At 45.8% G+C, this 21,457-nt stretch overlaps 1 protein-coding gene across 13 annotated transcripts in view; it reads right to left on the reverse strand.

The window, feature by feature from the left end:
* Positions 1-17,027, reverse strand: part of TNFRSF9 (TNF receptor superfamily member 9) — a 41,077-nt gene extending 24,050 nt beyond the window's left edge. For 9 of the 13 annotated variants that reach the window (XR_006206047.1, XR_006206055.1, XR_006206051.1 and 6 more), the window contains exons 1-10: positions 16,701-17,027; positions 16,155-16,282; positions 6,439-6,573; positions 6,020-6,097; positions 5,084-5,267; positions 4,255-4,362; positions 3,377-3,514; positions 2,869-2,935; positions 859-989; positions 190-324 (exon numbers count right to left, since the gene is read on the reverse strand). Coding sequence is in view for 1 of the 13 variants with exons in the window: in XM_042951909.1 (XP_042807843.1) it covers positions 190-324; positions 859-989; positions 2,869-2,935; positions 3,377-3,514; positions 4,255-4,362; positions 5,084-5,198 (694 nt within the window). In the remaining 12 variants the exon portion in view is untranslated. The other 4 variants (XR_006206050.1, XR_006206045.1, XR_006206052.1 and 1 more) reach the window with 4 other exon arrangements.
* Positions 17,028-21,457: the final 4,430 nt, after the last annotated feature.

Here is a 21,457-nt window from a genome sequence, read left to right on the forward strand (position 1 = left end):
CACCAGCTGCCCTCCACCCCCTCAAGGTTGTGACCACCCAAACTGTCTCTAGACGTTGCCAAATTGCCAAATTGCCCCTGCTCGAAACCATTGTGCTGTACTAACCCCCCAAAAAGAAACTTTTCCTTTCTGCTCTAAAAACTCTTGCCTCAAAAGAGCTCATAACAAATACAATTGTGTTGGTCTTACGTCGTTTGAATAAATACAGGAGTTTCTTTCTGCTGTGTTTAACAATAGAGAAACGGAGTGCCAGAAAGAACACCAGGAACAGCACGGCAGCTGACATCAGCGCAAGGAAGACGACGAGGATCTGGGAGGTAGGACCTTCAAAAAAGAGCAAAAGGAAAAATGCGAAATGCATGCAGATACACAGTTTTGCACACATGCTCATATCTACATAGGTATAGGGTACATCGGTAAACCCCCATTCGCAAAGACAAGTGGTACCTTGGACATCTCGAACCAGCCAACCTGATCAACTTGCCTGCGTATAAGAGACCTCTTTTTAAAAACCTAAGTAATTTTCCTAGAGGCCCACACACATTAAGTGCTTTGGCTTCTCTAGAATATAGAAAATATGGGACTCCATAGCCGCCTTTATTTCGCATTATCAAAGGTGAGGTGTTTGTCTGGGTCAAGTCTCACCTTGCTCTGCTTACTAAGGTGTGTGTCAAACTGCATGACAAACACTTGAAGAAAACCGGTGGGCTTCTAGATGCCAGGATACAAGAAGGGAGGCACGGAGGAGGTGCCTGTTGCAGGCAGAGATGTGAGACATCATGGCACTGGGGCGACTTCGATTCCGATCGGAAGAGCCATAATACATTCCCTCCGATTTAATAGCAAGGAGTCAGCTACCTGGATCTCTTGCAGGGGCGGGTATGGTGGCAGAGGTTGTACGTGGAAAGATGTCGGACGAAGCTGGTCCGCATAGCACATCACGTTCCTTCGTCCCGTTCACAAGTACAGACTTGCCATCCAACGAACAGCTTAGACGGTCCAATGAAAAGAGTTCAGAGAATTAATTTAGGTACAGATCATTCTCTTTAAAAATACTGACATCTCCCATCCAATAAAGCAGTCTAGTGACGAAGCTGTGTGGGTCTGGGTTCATAAAGGTATTGTGGAAAATGCCCATTTGGCTGGCTGGCTTCCTGCAGCTTTTACGGCTCTCCGTAGTTGATCCTATTCTACCCACCTAACTGGATTCTTCTTTCTTCCCAGGCTGCGGAGCCTTGTCCCATGACAGCTTGGTTCACTATTGGGACTGGTTAGTCTCTCACCCTCCATTTCCTTTTATTTATTTATTGTTTTTAGTTTTTTAATCTTTATTTATTTTTGAGAGAGACAGAGCATGAGTGGGGGAGGGTCAGAGAGAGAGGGAGACACAGAATCTGAAGTATGTTCCAGGCTCCGAGCTGTCAGCACAGAGCCTCACATGGGGCTTGGACCCAAGGACCGCGAGATCATGACCTGAGCTAAAGTCGGCCGCTTAACCAACTGAGCCACCCAGGTGCCCCAGCATGAACGGGGGGAGGGCCAGAGAGAGAGGGAGACACAGAATCCGAAGCAGGCTCCAGGCTCTGAGCTGTCAGCACAGAGCCCGACGCGGGGCTTGAACTCACGGAGCACGAGATCATGACCTGAGCCGAAGTCGGACGGTCTACCGACTGAGACACCCAGGCGCCCCTCTACACGCTTATTCTTAATGTGTGCAGTGTTCTTGCCACGGACAGACAACCAACTGTCTGTAGGTCAGCACCCGTCCACGGACCACAATTTGAGTAGCTCTGGTCCTGATCACACAAGGCAACAAGCATATTCTCATGTATGCTGTTGGCTGTCTTACTTCTGTGATGGTCGTGTCTGTCCAGGTAGATGTTATGTTTTGGGGGGTAGGAAATACACTTTACCCTTCCTGTACAATTCTCAGTGCTGGCATTGTACTTGAAGATGGGCTGATCGATGAGGAAAGTAAGAGGCAGCAAAGAGATTGGAAGGCAACAGAACAGGACAGCTGGGGCTGAGGGGCTGATAGTAACAAAGTTCCAGCAAATCTGAGCTAAATGCTCTGGGCGTTGCTTCTGGAGAAAATGCCCACTTTGTGCATCAAATCACTATTACCTCATGCTGCTCCCATGCTGTCTATTCATATGTCCTTCTATACCTATACTTGATAGATTTTTTAAGTAGGCTCCACGGCCACGTAAAGGCTTGAACTCACAACGCTGAGATCAGGAGTCACGCGCTCCACCAACTGAGCTAGTCAGGCGCCCCTGTATACTGGATAGATTTTTTTAAAAGCTTCAGTGAAAACATTCTTTTTCTTTAAAAAGGTTAACCCAGAGGGGCGCCTGGGTGGCTCAGTCGGTTGAGCGTCCGACTTCGGCTCAGGTCATGATCTTACAGTCCGTGGGTTCGAGCCCCGTGTCAGGCTCTGTGCTGACAGCTCAGAGCCTGGAGCCTGTTTCAGATTCTGTGTCTCCCTCTTTCTCTGACCCTCCCTGTTCATGCTCTCTCTCTTTCTCTGTCTCAAAAATAAATAAATGTTAAAAAAAAATTAAAAAAAAAAAAATGGTTAACCCAGAGGGGCGCCTGGGTGGCTCAGTCGGTTGAGCGGCCGACTTCGGCTAAGGTCATGATCTCGCGGTACTTGAGTTCGAGACCCGCGTCGGGCTCTGTGCTGATGGCTCAGAGCCTGGAGCCTGCTTCGGATTCTGTGTGTGTGCCTCTCTCTCTCTCTGTCCCTCCCCCACTCACACTCTGGCTCTGTCTCTCTCAAAAAATGAATAAACATTAAAAAAAAAAAAACAACAAAAAGGTTAACCCAGATTTTTTATTTTGAAAGCAAAAGGAAATGATACATACTTTGTCCAGGGTCGACAGGTCCCATGTTTCTGATCATTAAATGTCCCAAAGCAGCAGTCTTTACAACCTTCCATAAAAATTAAAGCAACAATAAGAAAGGGAATATTTTCATGATTTTATAGCTCTCTCTGAGATGAACATAATTACATAATAATAAAGGCATTAACTTAGTACAATCTACACAGATTGTTCAACAATGCTCCTGGAAACGAACCCCCAAGATGATTAAAATTTTCATTCTAATTGTACAGAGAGGATTTTATATATATGTAGAGAATGTATGAAAATACATAATCCTGGTGAATAACAAATGTTGAAATTTCAAGTTTTCTCCATTGATTGCAAAATAATTTTGTAAACATCATAGACTTGACTCAGTGGTTCATTGTGTGTTACTTTAAGGTTCTACTAATCTATGTTCTACTTTATATTCAAAGGACCAAGACCTAAATCAATGACATACATCTGGAGAACAGACTTGCACTAGATTGAGGAAGAGTGAACTTACCTTCTTTGGTTAATTCTTGACCTTGTTTACAATCCTGCTCACACATGGTACATCTTTCCCCCAAGCAGTGGAATCCTGAGATGCACTCACACTCTGCATTGCTGGTGGGGGAACACATTTTCTTGGTCCTGAAAACACCTACAAAGTTTCCCAGTGTTACATTACACTTGACCTCTGAACCCAGGAAGAAAATTTATGTTCTGTGATTTAAAAAAAAACAAACAAAAAACCATGCTCAAAAACAAACAAACCCAAAAAACAAAAACAAAAACAAAAACAAAAACAAAAACAAAACAAGGCAAAAAAACAAAACAAAACAAAACCAAAAACAAAAAAAAAGCACATGCTCACTCTATTTACAATGTTCCTAATGACCTTCAAGTATAAAGTTTCTTTTTAAATCTCTACAGAAGACATTTTTACATCTTCCCAATTAAAAGCTTCTCTCTTGTCAGACATGTGTTTCCTCTAATATTTAAAATCTCAATCCACAAATTACTGCTTTTACAGTGAATTATTTTACTGGACTTGCCTTTTGACACAGGAACCAGCCTATTTAACACTTAACACTTTCCATCGAAATCAATACACTAGGGAATAAGAACCTGTCTTCCCCACACAGGTCCGGGTAAACAATACATCTTTTTTTTTTTTTTTAGTGTTTATTTCTGAGACAGAGACAGAGCATGAGTGGGGGAGGGGCAGAGAGAGAGAGGGAGGCACAGAATCCCAAGCAGGCTCCAGGCTCTGAGCCATCAGCACAGAGCCCGACGCGGGGCTCGAACTCACAGACCGCGAGATCATGACCCGAGCCGAAGTCAGACTCTCAACCGACTGAGCCACCCAGGCGCCCCAACAATACATCTTTTGAATCTTACCTTCACACTGCCTGCATATGTCACAGGCCCTCTGTCCACTGGTGCTGGAGAAACTATTTGAAGGGCAAGCAATGCAGATGTGATCCTTGTTTTTCTCACAGAAAGTACCTAGGAAGGTAGGTAATGGCTGTACGTGTTGGACAACGGACAGGCATCACCCGAAGTATCGTGACGTTGACAGGAAAACGAGAATACGAAACAATGATTCTCGTCTCTGGCTGGTGCAGCCGTACACTTTCTTTTGGTGGACTTTCTAGAACTGCAGTATTGCCCTTAGCATAGCCACAGAGCTACAACTAAACGAAGTGTGGATATCGCAACAAAGAAACCAACAGAAAGAGCAGTTTCCTTCCTCTGCTGAACAAAAAACAATGATATCTCTCGATGGACCCTGGAGACCAATACAACCGATTCAGGGGATCAGGATACTAACAACGTTCGTGGGTCTGCTCTTCCCTACTCTGTGAAGCCTCCTGCCATGGCTTATGCCCTGCTGTGCCCCCTGCTGAACACAGATCCTTACAGATAAGGCTGACACTTACCAAGGTCTTGCCATGTGCCACGCACTGTTCACAACCTGTCATATGATCTTCCCAGCAAAGCTGGGAGATAGGATCTTTTATTATCCCCAGAGGACAAAGCTGGGGCACAAGAGAATAAGTGACATGGCTGGTATGTCCACCCAGCTAAAATGTAGCATCCAAGAAATATTTGTAAATCAATTAATACAACATCATTGAAACAGAGCTCATTAGCCCTGACTACTAGACTAACCGAACCACGGTGTTCAACAGAATAGATCAAACACACATGCTAATTTGGTTCTTACCTGCTGGGCATTTGCTACAAGAATCCTGCATTGGTCTTGTCCTCTCAAAATTCATGACCAACAACACGGTAGCCAATATGTTGTAATAGCCACTGCCCATGATGAAATCTTGCATAGATGGGATACAAGCAAGGCAGATTGCAGAAGGATTTTAGCCAAAGTAGCTGGTTTCGCAAATACCACTCTGCAAAAGGTAAAACATTTCAAGAATGAGATGGTTTCTCCTTTTTAGAATTACCTACATTTGGAACATTACCATTGCAATTCCATAAGACCGTAACTTGGGGTTTTTCCGAAACAATCACTGATGGAATATTATGGAAAAGGTGGCGAATTCATAGACGTGTCTACGATCAGACAGGCCTGACTACACACACAGCTTTGTGCAGGCTGGCCAAAGTCTAAGAGCACACTTTCCAACATATTTTGCCAAAATGCAGAAATAGCAATAGCAAGAACTTTTGGGGACTTTCATAGACACTTAGCACTGACGTCCAGATTTCAACAATGCCAGCTGCTTGCTGCCTCTGAGACAGAGTTCTTAAAATGACAATCTGTCAGTCGACAATCTGCAGTCATATCTGACAGTTCAGCTCAGTGGGAAGGCATCTCATTATTACTCTCCCCCCCTTGTCAGAACAATACGTGAAAATCTCAACACCGAATCGCTAAAATGTTGAAGCACCTCTCTGCTCAGCTGATTATCATATTTTCTTAATAGACATGTATTTGCCCATTCTGAGGTCTGAAGCTCATATGGTAACAAAGCTCAGAAGAATGAAATCTCCTGAGGCCAGGTTCTTGGTCCTCATGTAATAGGCTATGGATCAACAGTTATTAGAAGTTGGAAGGAAAAAAGTCTAGACCTGAAGAAACAGAATAAAGCCTCTATCCCCACCCCGACTCCATTCCCCCGACTGCCCCAAACGGACAAACCTTGAGATCTCAGGGCTGGTGAAGAACTTTCCACTCCTTGATCTTTCAGAGCTGCGAGGTTCTGACTCTTGAGGAGAGCTGCCAGGTCAAACCCAAGAGTTTGGTGACTCAGCCGGGGGCGGGGCCTTGTGGGAAATCCCCGCCACAACTCTGTGAGGTTGCTCACTTGATATTTGCTGACCCCAAAATCCCCTAGAGCCCCCGTCCCCACTTGATAATGGCACTTCAAGCCGTTTCTTGGAAGCAGCTCTCTACTGTTAGGACATCTCTCTGATGACTTTGGGAAAAGGGTTTTGTCATTTTTTAAAAGAATCTTCCATGTCAAAACCTTTAATGGGTCCCGAACATCTTTGAGGTGTCAGGGATGAAGCCCACCTCTTAGATAAATACCAGCACTTTTGCCATACCTTACCTCTTACCTGTATAATCATGATGATTCTATAGCTATAACTCATTGAGTGCGCTGATGTACCAGGCATCGCATAAGCCCTTTAATGAATACGGTCCTCAGAAGACCCCCAGGAGTTGATATCATCATCATTATTAGAATGGCACTATGCAAATGAGAACATTGAGCCTATGAGTCTGGCCAGACCGTCAGCAGGACGGGGAGCCAGGATTAGAACCCAGGTCAACCTGAGCCCTTTCTACTGCGCTCCTTGCTGTGTGGGTGAGATGCGGGAAGGAGGAGGGAGAAATAGCATAGAACTTATATGGCGGATGACTTTGGGTAAAGTTGAGAGCTACGAGGGTTTTTCAGAAAACCATTATTTCAGTTTTTGTTTTCCAAACGGAAGAAGAGGAAGGGGAGAGCAGGGGAAGGAGAGGTGGAGGAGGTGGTCAGGCAGGAGGAAGAGGAGGAGGGTGTTCCAGAGATACTAAGAAGAACCTGTCCAGTATCGAGAGGCTAGGGGCCCTCAGGAAGACAACCAAGGCAACTGTAGAGCAAGAGTGGTTTCAACGAAAACAGATGGTTTTCTGTTAGGATCCAAACAGAAAAGAACTATTTCCCCCCAGGAGACATGGGGGCTTGGTGTCTCCCCCCAGGAGAGATGGGGTATGAAGAGGGAGAGGAGGGAGCTAATGCTTAGTAAACACTTGCTATGTGCTAAGCACTTTGCACGTTTCCACGACTCCCATCATGCCACCGTGCTCCTTAGAAACTTTCAGTGGCTCCCTGTTGTCCACAAAACAAAACAAAGTGGAAAGAAAACCTGGATCCCATGGTCCAGATGGCCCAATATTCAAGGACCTCTGAGACCTGATCTGAAGTCTCCGTTTAAAAAAATTAACGGGGCGCCTGGGGGGGCTCAGCTGGTTAAGCGTCCGCCTTCTGCTCAGATCATGATCTCACAGTTCGTGAGTTCGAGCCCCGCATCAGGCTCTGCGCTGACAGCTCGGAGCCTGGAGCGTGCTTCGGCTTCTGTGTCTCCCTCTCTCTCTCTGCCCCTCCGCCGCTCACACTCTGTTTCTGTCTCTTTCTCTCAAAAATAAATAAACATTAAAAAGTAAATTAATTAAGATATACCTCAAATAACATAAATTTCACTATTTTGCTTTATTATTAGTTTTTATTTATTTTGAGAGAGAGAGACAGTTCAAGCGGGGGAAGGGCAGAGAGAGGGGGAGAGAGAATCCCAAGCAGGCTCCACGCTGTCAGCACAGAGCCCGTCACGGTGCTTGTCTCATGAGCGTGAGATCATGACCTGAGCCAAAACCAAGAGTTGGCCACTCAACCGACCGAGCCATGCAGGTGCCCCAAATTTCACTAAAGTGTATATTTCAGTGCGTTTTGGTACATTCACTAGATTTTGCAACTATCATCAGCATATAAATCCAGAACATTTTCATCCCTCCAAAAAGATACACGTGAGCCGTCAGTCACTCCCCAGCGTACCCTGGTAACCGCCAATCTGTTTTCTGTCTCTGTGAATCTGCCCGTTCTAGATGCTCCCTGTTCACAGAATCATAGTGTCTTGTCTTTTGCATCAGGCTTCTCTCGCTTAGCACGTTTACTCACGTCCTCGCGTGAATCAGAACTTCATTCTTTTTCACTGCTGCATAATATTCCGCCGCACCGAGGTCCGCATGTCGTCTAGCCATTCATCAGTCGATGGACATTTGAATTGTTCCACTTTTGACTACGATGAATAATGTTGCCATGAATATTTGCCTACACGTTTTTGTCCGGGTAGGTTTTCAGTTCCCGGGTGCATACCTAGGCGTGAAATTGCTGCATTGTATGGTAATTCTGTTTCACTTTTTGAGGAATTGCCAGACTCTTTTCTCCGGCAGCTGCATCATTATATATCCCCCACCAGCAGTGCGTAGGATTCCAATTTCTCCACAGCCTTGCTAGCACTTGTTATTTTTCCGTGAATTTTTAAAAATTTTTTATTTTAGAGAGAGAGAGAGAGAGTGAGAACATGCTCGAGGGGTGGGGGAAGCGGGGAGGGCAGAGGGAGAGAGAGAGAGAATCTTAAATTCAGTGCGGAGCCTGACGCGGGGCTCAATCCCACCACCCTGGAATCATGACCTGAGCTGAAATCAAGAGTCGGATGCTCAACCGACTGAGCCACCCATGTGCCCTCTGTTTGGTTTTTTAAGCGTAAAAAAAATTTTTTAGGGGCGCCTGGGCGGCTCAGTCAGTTGAGCATCCGACTTCGGCTCAGGTCACGATCTCGCGGTCCGTGAGTTCTAGCCTCGCGTCGGGCTCTGTGCTGACAGCTCGGGGCCTGGAGCCTGCTTCGGATTCTGTGTCTCCCTCTCTCTCTGCCCCTCCCCCACTCATGCTCTCTCTGTCAATAATTAATAAACATTAAAAAAATTTAAAAAAAAATTTTAATGTTTATTTATTCTTTGAGAGAGACAGAGACAGAGTGCAAGTAGGGGAGGGGCAGGGAGAGAGGGAGACACAGAATCCGAAGCAGGCTCCAGGCCCCAAGCTGTCAGCACAGAACCCGACGTGGGGCTCACACCCACAAACTATGAGATCATGACCAGAGCCGAAGTCAGACACTTAACCGACTAAGCCACCCAGGCGCCCCTATTTTTAGTTAAAATTTTTTTGTTATAGTCATCCTGGTAGGTGGCATTTCATTGTGGTTGTCATTTGCTACCCTTAGTCCAATTTTATTATGTACCCCCCCCCCCCCCCCCCCCACACACACACACACTGTCCTCCACATAATGGGACCAGTAGAGTATGGCAGCTGCTTAAGAGCCCAAGCTTTGCCATCAGACTGGCTTGGATTGAATCGAGGCTCTGCAATTGATGGTCATACGACCTTGGCTAAATTTCTTAACCTCCGTGAGTCAATTTTTCCAATCACGTCTTACAGATACAATAACGCTGTACTTCATCCTTATCTAGTGAGGACTAAATGAGACATTGAACATGAAGTACCTAGCTCAGTGCCTGGCACATAGTTCTCCAGAAGAAAGGAGCTGTTATGATGTGACTTACGACTTTAAAATCTCCCTCCCCCAGTTTCCCATGCTGATCATCTGTACAGCAACCAGGGCAAGTAGCAAGAGAAGGAAAATGCACGGGCTGTCTACAGAATTTATTCCCAGAGTCTGAGAGTCCTCCAAAAGCCACTTTACCTGTGGTCATTGTGGGATCCCCTGCAGCGACTTCATCAGAGTTCGCCCCGTGGGAGTTTCATACCGCATAAAAATGACACTGCTGATCACCTAACACTTTCAAAGTCACGATCTAACCAGGTGACCTCCTCATTTACATGTGGTGCTCTGTCTGGGTTTAACGCTGCAGCATGACATTTAACTGGACTATATTTTCATTTAACTAAGTGCTGCTCACGGAGCTACGTTCTGGATAGTCTGTGGGCACATTGCCTCCTCTGAAAGTGACGTCTGTCATTTCCCAGCACAGCAGTTAGCTCCCTGTTTCAAGCGGCGCTAGTGACACAAAAGTCTTTACCTAGAGAGAAGATTCTCAAGGCTAGCTTGACCAGCTCATGTTACACAAAATCCACCATTTTCAGAATTAATCCACTGAAGGCTCCGCACAGATTGATTCCGATGTTTAAGGAATTGTCCGCCGTTCGTGTCACCACATTCTTCTTTGATAAAAAACGTCATAGGCAGATTCTTAGTTCACCTGATGCACACACTCTCTGAGCTCATCGAGATAACCGCTTCCCCGCCGCTCTCGGTCTAGGGCCTGGAATCACATGGTGACAGCATCCCTGTGCTGGGCGACTAGCCTCAGAGTGCAGACACAGCGAGCCCCAGCGTGCTGCGACCGGCAAAGCCAAATCCGTCTCGAATACCTGGCACGTAACCGATTCCCACATAATCTATTATTTTGCAAGAATGTTGTGGTCAGTGTAGTTTCCAGAAGTCCCAAGTGTCCATCTTCTTGGTCCTATTTATGTTCCTGTAGTTCTGAAAGTCCTTGTGAATCAGCACAGGATTTGTAACAGTCGCACACGAAGTCTGAGGAAGCCTTTGCAACATTAATTCATATTATTTTTTTTATGTTTGATTTATTTTTGAGAGAGAGAGAGAGAGAGCGCGAACAGGAGAGGGACAGACAAAGAGGGAGACACAGCATCCGAAGCAGGCTCCAGAGCCCGACACGGGGCTCAAACCTACGAACCGTGAGATTGCGACCTGAGCCGAAGTCAGAGCCCCCATGTGGGGCACAGAGCTTACTTAAATAAATAAATAAACATTTTTAAGAAAAGAATTTTAATATTGGTTCTTTACTAAAATCAACAAGAAGGACATTGAACCTCAGAATTGCAGAGGTTTAAATTTCTGTGAAAAATATTTAATGGAATTTAATTACATTTCAAAAATAAAAAGTCTCAGATACATTTAAATAATTTTAGATATTTGACATGTATCAATTATAATTTTTATTTTAATAACTTTAAAGCTTTTAGTAGAGTAACTTTTCGAAAACAAAAAATAATGTGAATTGAAAAATTCTGCATATTCACATTTACAATTTACATTACACGCATATAAGGTCTGTATTCTTCGAGTACAATTATATTTTATTCTTTTACTCCTCCAAGTCAGTACTGTCAGCAAAGCACGGATTACGTGACGTTCTCAACAAGTGAAATGAAGGCAAGAGAAAGAAATTGTATGGAGCAAACAGATAGTAATTTACGAGTTATGTGTCTTCACCACCCATTTAAACATTTCCAGACCATCAGAGTACATTCAGGCATCTGCAATAATTAAATTCAGTCATCACTGATATTTTCCCAACTTGGTCACATAAAAACAATAATATTTGTATTCTGTTCTTTTTGAAGACTTCTCTGTTGGAGTAGAAAAACAGAACACATTTAACACGTCTTGCGCTTGATTTGTCACTCTTACATATGACACGGTGTGCGAGTGCCATTTCTACACCTGCTCTAGGCCCCGCAAACGTCAGTGACAATATTGAGAGGCACGAAGCAGGCATTCAAGAAACCTTTGCCGAATGAATGAATGAATGAATGAATGGGTAAATGAACAAACGAGTTTGTTAACTCCAGTCTCATAGTCTGCCTACCTCTTCATGACCTAACGTTTTCCTCCCCTCTCCCTTGTGAGATCATGCTGGTGGGTGTACCCCAGCCTAAGTTTTACAGTTTCCCTTCCGTGGGGCTCACATAAGGTGCTTTCGTGCTGGTTGCTAACATTTGCTGCGGGCTTACTCCTGCAAGGCTCTATTGTATGCGTTTACATAGATCATGCCGATCATACCTTCCAACAGCCTCTGTCCCTACTTTCCAGATGACAGAACCGGAGCATGGAGAACCCGGGTAGGCTGCCCAATGGCACCTGGCTGGGAAGGAGCAGAGAAAGGGTTCAGACCTGGCTGGCTGGCTGGCTCTGGAGCCCTTGCTCTTAACAAGGACTCTTAACCGTTCTGTGCTCAGTACCCTTCAATCCTGTGGACTCTATGCTTGTGGACCCCTCATGGAATTCTCTTCTTAAGTTTGTAAAATATAATACAAAGGACTACAGAGGAAACCAGTTGTTTTGAAATATACTCACCAAATATTTATGTATTTATTTATTTAAAAAAAAATTTTTTTTTTTAACATTTATTTATTTTTGAGACAGAGAGAGACAGAGCGTGAACAGGGGAGGGGCAGAGAGAGAGGGAGACACAGAATCCGAAACAGGCTCCAGGCTCTGAGCTGTCGGCACAGAGCCTGACACGGGGCTCGAACCCACAGATGTGAGATCATGACCTGAGCCGAAGTCGGACGCTTAACCGACTGAGCCACCCAGGCGCCCCTCACCAAATATTTAAAAAGCCAACTTGTCTGGATGGCTCAGTCGATGGAGCCTCCGACTTCGGCTCAGGTCATTATCTCACGTGCGTGGGTTCAGGCCCCGCACGGGGCTCTGTGCTGACAGCTCAAGAGCCTGGAGCCGGCTTTGGATTCTCCCTCTCTCTCTGCCCCTCTCCTGCTTGCTCTCTGTCTCTCAAAAAATAAAATAAAACGTTAAAAAAAAAATTTAAAGTCAACTTGCAATGTATGGTAATAGATGGATTCCTTCATTAAGACATACCTGTCCTAATTACAGATTAATCATGAGTGTAAATGGTATTTTTGGGTACTTGCAATAACCATAACATGATATGAAAATAACTGATTTCTACTGGTGCAATATCATAGGTTCCGCTCCCTTGGCTATGCTCTGAGGATTTTTAAATTCAAAAAACATTTTTTTTATGTTTATTCATTTTTGAAAGACAGAGAGAGACAGAGCACAAGCAGGGGTGGGGCAGAGAGAGAGGGGGGGGACGCAGAATCCGAAGCCGGCTCCAGGCTCCGAGCTATCAGCACAGAGCCCGACCCGGGGCTCAAACTCACGAACTGTGAGATCATGACCTGAGCCGAAGTCGGATGCTCAACCGACTGAGCCACCCAGGAGCCCCCTTTTTTTTTTTAAAAGAAATTTTTTTTCTTTATGAGGATTTTTAAATTCAAGATTGAGGGAAATACTAGATTTCTGCTAGAGGTTAGTGAAAATACAAGATGTGATTTTCCCTGTCCGGCTTCATAGACCCCTGAATGTTATCTGTGCCCCCCGGCATCTGAGGACCCCAGGATCACAACCTCTATGCACAAGGCCTCCTTGCTGCCTTTCATGTCTTGTGTTGAGACAGACACTCAATGCTTGGTTTTAGCTCTGGGAATTTGCTCTTCCTCTTTCTTCTTTCGAATCTTTATACAGATCCTATGGCTGCACCTTAAGGCAAAAGGTCCATCTGTACAATTTCTATCCCTCACCATCCCCATCAAGATGGCACATTTTTATGGTCTATCACTTCCCGTGTTCCTCTCCTGTGGGCCCTTCGCCAATGAATTTAGACAGGTTGCAACACTGACAAATCAATGTCTTCTAATACTTAATAACAGTCAGTACAACAGGCAGGTTGCTGCCTGCGTCGCTGATGTTCTACTCAGCACACTAAATACGTAGCCTCTTAACGAGTCTACAAGGCAAGAGCTGCTGTTACTCTTCAAGCGTTAATGGCGGCACCAGAGTGTCCACTACGGACCAACGTTCTAGCTTCACCTCTGTTACCTCCTTTGATCCTAACTCTATGAAGTGAGGGCCCTAACTCATATGGGGGTCCTGAGGCATGAGGGTCGGGGAACTCGTTCAGGATCATCCAGCTAGCATGGAGGGAGCAGGTCGGGGAACTCGTTCAGGATCATCCAGCTAGCATGGAGGGAGCTGGGCTTAAACGCAGACAGGCTGGAGTTCGAGCACATGCATTTTCTCAGCACACCAGACAGCCACCTTTAGAGCAAGGAGACGCCAAGGCCTGAGCCCAGGTGTTCTCATTCCCAGGCTCCCTTAACATTTGGCCAAGGGCTCTGACTAACCCAGGAGCTACTCGTTCCTGTGAATGAACACAAAGATATCTGACTCAGCAACGGAGCCTGAGACTGCCGACGTAGTGGTTTGCGAGCTGAGTCGGAAACCACATCTGATCTGATCTCATCGATGTGAAGGATTGCCAATAAACTGACAGTCAATTTCAACCTCGAGAAATGTGATGAAGGCTGGAACCGATAGCAGCCACGTTTTGGAGGAAGCTAGGTTAACTTTTCAAAATTTAAGAGCATGGAACCAAAGCTTCTTAAGTAAGCAAGTGGTCTGCATTTGAAAATTCTACTGGAGAGAGATAGCTGCCACAGGTCACTTAGAGGGAAATGTTTTGTGGCCTACAGCTGACAACTGTGATGAAAGAAAAGTCACCCCAACAAGCAAGGTTATCCTGAAGCTTATGACTTTCTGCTGAAAGCCAGCTTCTGCCTGTGGAGTACTGGCCTCCTCTCCCTAGCGTTCCTCTTAGCCCTGGGGAAGGAGAGTACGTCTATAATTAACAAATACACAGACACATCCAACTATTTCCTAAGCTCGACTTCTGTCAACTGATACACAAGTATTTTTCCTCCAAATCAAAAGCAAGACAGCATCAGAGGATGGATTTGGTTTCCTTTTGAACTTTTTATTTATTTTTTTTTAAATTTTTTTTCTTAATGTTTTTATTTATTTTTGAGACAGAGGGAGACAGAGCATGAGCAGGGAAGGGGCAAAAAGAGAGGGAGACACAGAATCGGAAGCAGGCTCCAGGCTCTGAGCCATCAGCACAGAGCCCGACGCGGGGCTCGAACTCACAGACTGTGAGATCATGACCTGAGCTGAAGTCGGATGCTCAACCGACTGAGCCACTCAGGCGCCCCTCCTTTTGAACTTTTTAATGGTGATCAGAATTATCTCCCAAATGATTCCACTCACATGTCAACCCATATCTTCCTTCACAAAACCTGCCTCCTTTTCTTCCGGAATTTCCATTATCATGGAGGGCCACTTCATAAACCATTGGTTTTCACTAAGATTTTCGGGGGCGCCTGGGTGGCTCAGTTGTTAAGCATCTGACTTGGGCTCAGGTCATGATCTTACGTTTGTGAGTTCAACTCCCACTTTGGGTGAACGTGAGCCCTGCTTCTCTCTCTCCCTGCCCCTCTTGGGGTTCTCCCTCTCTCTGTCTCTCTCTCTCTGCTCCTCACTCACTTGCTCCCTCTCTTGAAAACAAAAAAGAAAAAAAAAGATTTTTTGTCCATTCGATAACGCTGCACTAAATGAGAGCTCCAACACACCTGCGCGTTAAGTTGTGGGTACTTAGGTACGCCTACTAGGTCTATACCACTCAAACAATTTCCAAGTTTCATTGTTACTGTCATTAAATTATTCTCTATCCCTTAGCAATTCAATAAATTCAACTCACAAGCATCTACTGAATGTCTGATGCAAGTGTGCCCAGGACCTGATCTGTCACTTCTCCTGCTTTGTGTCCTGCCCCTCCCTCAAGCCCGCCTTCCCTGCCCCTCTCGGACGGATGGACCGCACTCCCACTCCTGGGCCTTCGCTGCTCTCTCGTCTCAGATCCTGCCCTCTCACTTTCTAGGTGACTTGTCCCCTCATCTTACCCAGGTCACCTCCTCTCTAAAAGAGCGCCACCCTGTGATTCTCCATCTCCTCTCCCTTGTACTTGCCTTCCTAGCACATATCGCCACCTGGCACCCACAGTCATCCATGCAATTGCTGACTATCTGTCTTCTCGCACTCTCATGGACATCAGCTCTATCATAGGGGAGGTGTTTTTTTCACGGCTGCGTCCCAGACACCCGGAGCAGTGCTGGGCACAGGACAGGCACTCAATAGATGCTTCGTGAGTGAATTGTGCTGCCTTGCGAGGCATATCTAGATAGGACACCATCCCAACAGCCTTCACAGCCTAGAGAGGAAGGAAGGCGTTTATACCCATAAGGAAGGTAAGGCCGTACAGCCTTACAGATTCTGTAATAGGAGGACAAAGTGCTGTGGGAATATACCTTCTCCTGGAGCGCTTGACAAGGGAACGGGGTTTTGCAGGATGGAGAGGGGCTTGAAAGGCTGGCGTGGGAAGCAGATGGCATTCCAGTTAGAGGGTTATGCCAAAGCATGGAGGAGGTAAAGTACAGCGCATGTTCAAGGAACAGAAAAAATGAATGAGGGAGAGTAAGGTAAGAACGTGAAAGATTTGGAAGATGTCTGAACCCCGGTGTGGAGGGATTTGAACGCATGAGCATACCTTCTATTGATTGTCATCACCTACATGGGCGCGCACGGCCGAAGCCAGCGGATCCACAGCGCTACGCGGGCGTGCCAAAGCTTGCCGAAATGTTTTCACCGTGGGGGCCCCCACGTGCACTAAGTGGGCTAGAGAAAAGAAAGGGATACAGGGTACAGTCAGAGGGCAGGAGCAAGGAGTCAGAAGGTTCTGCTAGATTCACACGTGTACTGCTGGGAGGAGTAGCTGATCACTTTGACCAGTGAGAGAAACGTCGGCGTGGCTCCCGGATCACCGTGATCCCAAGATCACTGGAATCTGCAAACACTGCAGCAGAACAGGACTAAAGCACCGCCGCAGGGACCAGCCACGTTTCAATTCCTCTGAGCTCTTTTTTTACGTGAGCTCTCACTAGGTCCTCACCAAACTAAGGGCGGGCGTTCCTATTCACGTCTTACAAACGGGGGTGTTTGAACGCTTTTGATAACCCAGTACTGAAGCCCCAATCAGACCCTACTGTCTCTTCCAGCAGTAAATGCCAGTTAAGAGCAGAGCAGTGTTTCCCACCAAGACCCGGAGAGACGTGAGAGCAAACGAGGCGAGCGCGACACAGCCTCGATTCCGACGCCGGGCTGCAGATGCTCCCCCAAAGCCGCCGTGGAGCCCTCTGTGACCCCGCGCGCCCGCTGGCGTCCGCCACCGGAACCAATCTGAGCTGAGGAGGCGGGAAGGGTGAACTTCCTGCCTCGCCTACGCGGACCGCAACCTTCCCCGGAAGTTCGCGGTGTCGCAAGGGTGCGACGGTGACCCCACCGTGTCCGGAGGGTCGCTCAGATACTTCCGCCCGCCCACAGGGAACGGGACGCGCGACCCGGACCTCGGACACGGCCGACCGCCCCGCCCCCTCGCGCAGCGCCCCGCCCACTGCGGCGCGGCCCGACCAATCCCGGGCGCCGGCCGCGGGCCTGACGTCACAGCGGCTGGGCCGCTGACCTCCGGCTCCTGGCGGGCAGTGGGATGGGTGCCGGGTGGCCCACGCTCGGGGGGCTTTCACACCGGGGGGGAGCAGAGGCGAAGCCACCCCCCGGGCCCCTCACAGGCCTCGGTGTCAGAATTTCCCCCTTGCGCCAGCGCTGCCTCAAATGTCAGGACTCGCCCACTCTTCTCCTGTTTCGCCGACCTAACCTTTCGGGGGCTCGGAGGGGAAATTCGCCGTTTCTGCCGGACGTCTCCGGAGCTTGCCCCGAACCATCCTTCAGTGGATGTTGAAAAATACATTCGTTGAATTCCGCAAATGGCTTCCTTCCACCCAATAACTCCAGTTTAGCGCCCTCGCCCTTTTTAGTGAACCCAGGAAACGGATGGAAAGAAAGTTACCTTATCCACTGTACATAAAAGTTCCTGTTCGCTGTGCGGTGAAATGAATTAGACGTGGAGACTAAGATTAAAGTAGGGATAAGAAATTGGTTGGAGCCACGTTGTTAACTGTAGTGTTGTATTACAAAGTGTTAGCCTACGGCCATAGTCAAAGCCAGGAACATCTAGGTGAAGTTAAGATAATGCTTAGCAAGTATTGAGCACCGGCTGTGTGCCAGGGACTGTGATAGATGCTATGGACCGAGACAGGAAGGTCCTACTGAGTTCACAGGATTAGAGGAAGACAGATAATAAGTAAACAAAAGACAAAATGCTAAATAGGTACTATCAGTGACATAAAAGATACATTCACATTAATAGAAAATGAGTCTTACTGAGATGAGATGCGAAATATAAGTGAGGCATGAAAAAATAACCTGGTAGCAGTTTCTTTGCTATTTATGGTGATCAGGCTAATTTGGGGGAGAGTTGTTTTTTGGAATTAGGATCAGAATGGCCACTGGTGGCCTGTTAACGTTGGGCAGGCGAAAGTTTTGCCTCCTTAGGCTCTCTGGCAGAGCCTGAGAACTAAATTCACAAAAAAAGGTTAACAGGACAAAAGTCCACAAACTTATTCAGTGTGTTACATGACCCAGGGGCTTTCATGAGAAAATGACACAAAGAAGGGACAAAAGCTAAATGTTTACATATGGGGTTGAACAATTGTGGCTATTGTGGCAAAGCAACTAAAAGAAAACAGGGAAGGCTCAAGGAAGAGTTATTTTAAGGTCTCTGTGTGAAAATTCTTCCAGACTCAAGTTCCTCTCTGATGAGGTTTCTTTCCTCCTGGTGCTGGGATTTCACCTTCCGCTTTCAGGAAGAAAAAATGGGAAGCTGAGCACCTTTCTTGCGCCTGTTGTTTAAACAAATGCCTATAACTCGGGGTGCCTGGGTGGCTCAGTCAGTTAAGCGTCCGACTCTTGACTTTGGCTCATGTCATGGTCTCAGTTTGTGGGCTTAAACGGACACTGTGGAGCCTGCTTGGAATTCTCTCTCCCACTCTCTGCCCCTCCCCGACCTGTGCTCAAATGCTTTCTCCCCGTCTCAAAAGAAATAAAAAAAAATTAAAAAACAAACAAAAAATGCCTTTAAGTCAAAATAATGTGCCAACGTGACACATTTGGAGATAGCATGTCCTGAACTCCGTCACTAACATTATCAACATCATTTCTCCATTGTTGGATTTTGAGCTCAGCAAGGCAGAACAATATCTTTTAATTAAATGTTGCAACTGCTATAGGTTGAAACTGATTTTAAGCTCCTTGAAAACAGCCAGTCCTTTAGTTGGTATTTATGCATAAAGACTTGTCAAATATTGAATAAAAGAAGTGAATAGAATGAGGTTTTTCTGCCCGGAAATAAAGGACTTAATTAGGAGGCCTCTTCACTACCAGTAATAGAGCAATTATTTTTTTGTGAATGGTTTAATTTTTTTTTGTTTTATTCTGCAAATGTGTGATGAGAAATAGGTATGAACTAGAAAGTTAAGAGAGTGTCATGAGTGTTGTGGACCTACTAATACTGGTAAGAGTTTATGGTGGCAGAGTGTGAAATTTGGTATGAGAATTTAACCAAGGTTCTGCAGGACCTTTTACAGTCATTTCACCCCTCCGGACCCTCAACCTCTGCATCTGTGAAATGGAAAGTATGTTTTCCAGGAAGTCAATATACAATGTCTAAAACCAAGAAGGAGAAACAACAGTATTAGAGCACTATTTAAAAATACAGTTGGCTCTTGGAATAATACAAGGGTTAGGGGCACTGACACCCCCTGTCCCCTTAGGCAGTCAGAAATCCACATGTAACTTTTGACTCCGGGGAAGACTTAACTGTTTTTTTTTAACAATTCCTTTTTTAAAAAAAAAATTTTTTTTAACGTTTATTTATTTTTGAGACAGAGAGAGACAGAGCATGAACGGGGGAGGGTCAGAGAGAGGGAGACACAGAATCTGAAATAGGCTCCAGTCTCTGAGCTGTCAGCACAGAGCCCGATGCGGGGCTCAAACTCACGGACTGCGAGATCATGACCTGAGCCGAAGTCGGACGCTTAACCCACTGAGCCACCCGGGTGCCCCAAGACTTAACTGTTAATAGTCTACAGTTGATGGGGGAAACCTGATAACAGTCAGTTAACATATTTTGTTTGTTACATTTTATATATACTGTAGCCTTGTAATAAACCTAGAGAATACAAAATGTTAAATCATTAGAGAAAATATTTAGAGTACTGAACTGCGTCCATTGAAAAAAATCCGAGCACAAGCAGACGCACGCAGTTCAAGTGTATGTTGTTCGAGGGTCCACTGTATTCACAGAACTACAGGAAATAATTTAAGGAGTTGAAAATATTTGCCTCTGGAAAGCAGGGTTGAGGGGTAGGAAGGCCTGAGTCAGAAGACTGCTGTTTTTCATTATGAATCTTTTAAAGTTGAATCACTGAGCTGAGGTGTAACAAAATCTGTGCTATTGGGCACCATTTGGCTAAGGTGACTCCTTCAGGTGCAGGTGCGGGTTGGCCGAGGCAGCTCTGTTCCACTTGTGTTCATTCTGAAACCCGGGTTGAAGGGGCAGCAGCAGCCCTGGAGGAAAGCTCTTCCTACGGCAGCACAAAACTACTAGAGAGCACGCCTGATCAGCAGGTCAGTGCTTTTCAGAACTTTGGGCCTCGTCTGTTAACATTCTATTAGCAAAAACAAGGGCAAACGCAAAGTCAACGGGCAGGGAGTATCCCCCACTCATGCAGGTGAAAGAGGAGAGAGTGAACATTTCTAAAAGATAATCCAATCTACCAAAAGTAATACTTTAGTTGTGAACGCTGTGTGTGATGTATTCATTGGATAAAAACTGATACTGACCCAGGTCGATTTCAGATCTTGTTGGTGATGCAGATGTCTCAGGAGTGCTCAGTCAGGTTCATTCCCTGCTTCCCTTTAACTAAAACCATCTGCCTTTCCCTTTTTCTGTCCTACCTCGCATGGCAGCAGGCTACCGGCATGGATGCCTCCTTACTGTCTCCCCATGCTATGGGGACTGGAACCCAACAGCCCATCTTCTCTTGGGTCTTCCTCCAACTACCCAAAATCCCACCTTTTTGAAACACATCTGACCACTGGCCTCACTTTCCCCACCATACTCAAAACTAAAAGCGGGTGGCTTTTGCCTGCTTCCTTGGCAAATAGTCAAAGATGAAGTCATTCCAGAACTCCCAAAATGTCTTTCTCAAATGCCAAAAGATTAAAGACAGTCGAAAATTTTTGCACAACGCAGTGGTGCACGAAGAAATCTACTTACAATTCTTAAAATTAAACAAAAACCGTGCTCACCACCATTGTAAGGATCTCATGAAATCTATTCAAGTGCTTTGTAAACGAACAAAGGAATGTAAGTTAGTTCTTGAAAATAATCATGTTTTTAACATCTAAACTGAAATGTCAAGAACCTGACATACTTAGAAGACTGAGCTCCCATATTACTGGTGAGAGTGCTAAGTGACTCACTCAACTTGCATGGAGTTACTCCAGTGTATTTACACTTCTGAGAATTTCCTCTCCAGTTTCACCTACACAAGTAGGACACAACCTTATATAAATAAGGTTATTCGGTGCAGTGCTGTCTGTACAAAAAACAGCTGGAAATAACCTAAGTCTTACCAGTAGGGCATCGGTAAATAAACTACGGGACATTCCACAATGGCATACTATCTGGAAAAAAGAGAGGAAGTTCTTTTTGATAAGGAAAGATCTCCACCACGTTCGTTTAATAAGCTGGTGGCAGTGCGAGGTGAAGGACACAACAATATGGATAATCTGCTACATTTCCATGAGAAAGAAGTAAAAAGTGTATTTGCTTATGCTTGCATAAGGAAACACTGGAAAGATGCCCAGGAAACGAATACAAGGTTACCGGTA

Source organism: Panthera leo, chromosome C1 (genome assembly GCF_018350215.1).
Source record: "Panthera leo isolate Ple1 chromosome C1, P.leo_Ple1_pat1.1, whole genome shotgun sequence".
NCBI classification, from domain to species: domain Eukaryota; kingdom Metazoa; phylum Chordata; class Mammalia; order Carnivora; family Felidae; genus Panthera; species Panthera leo.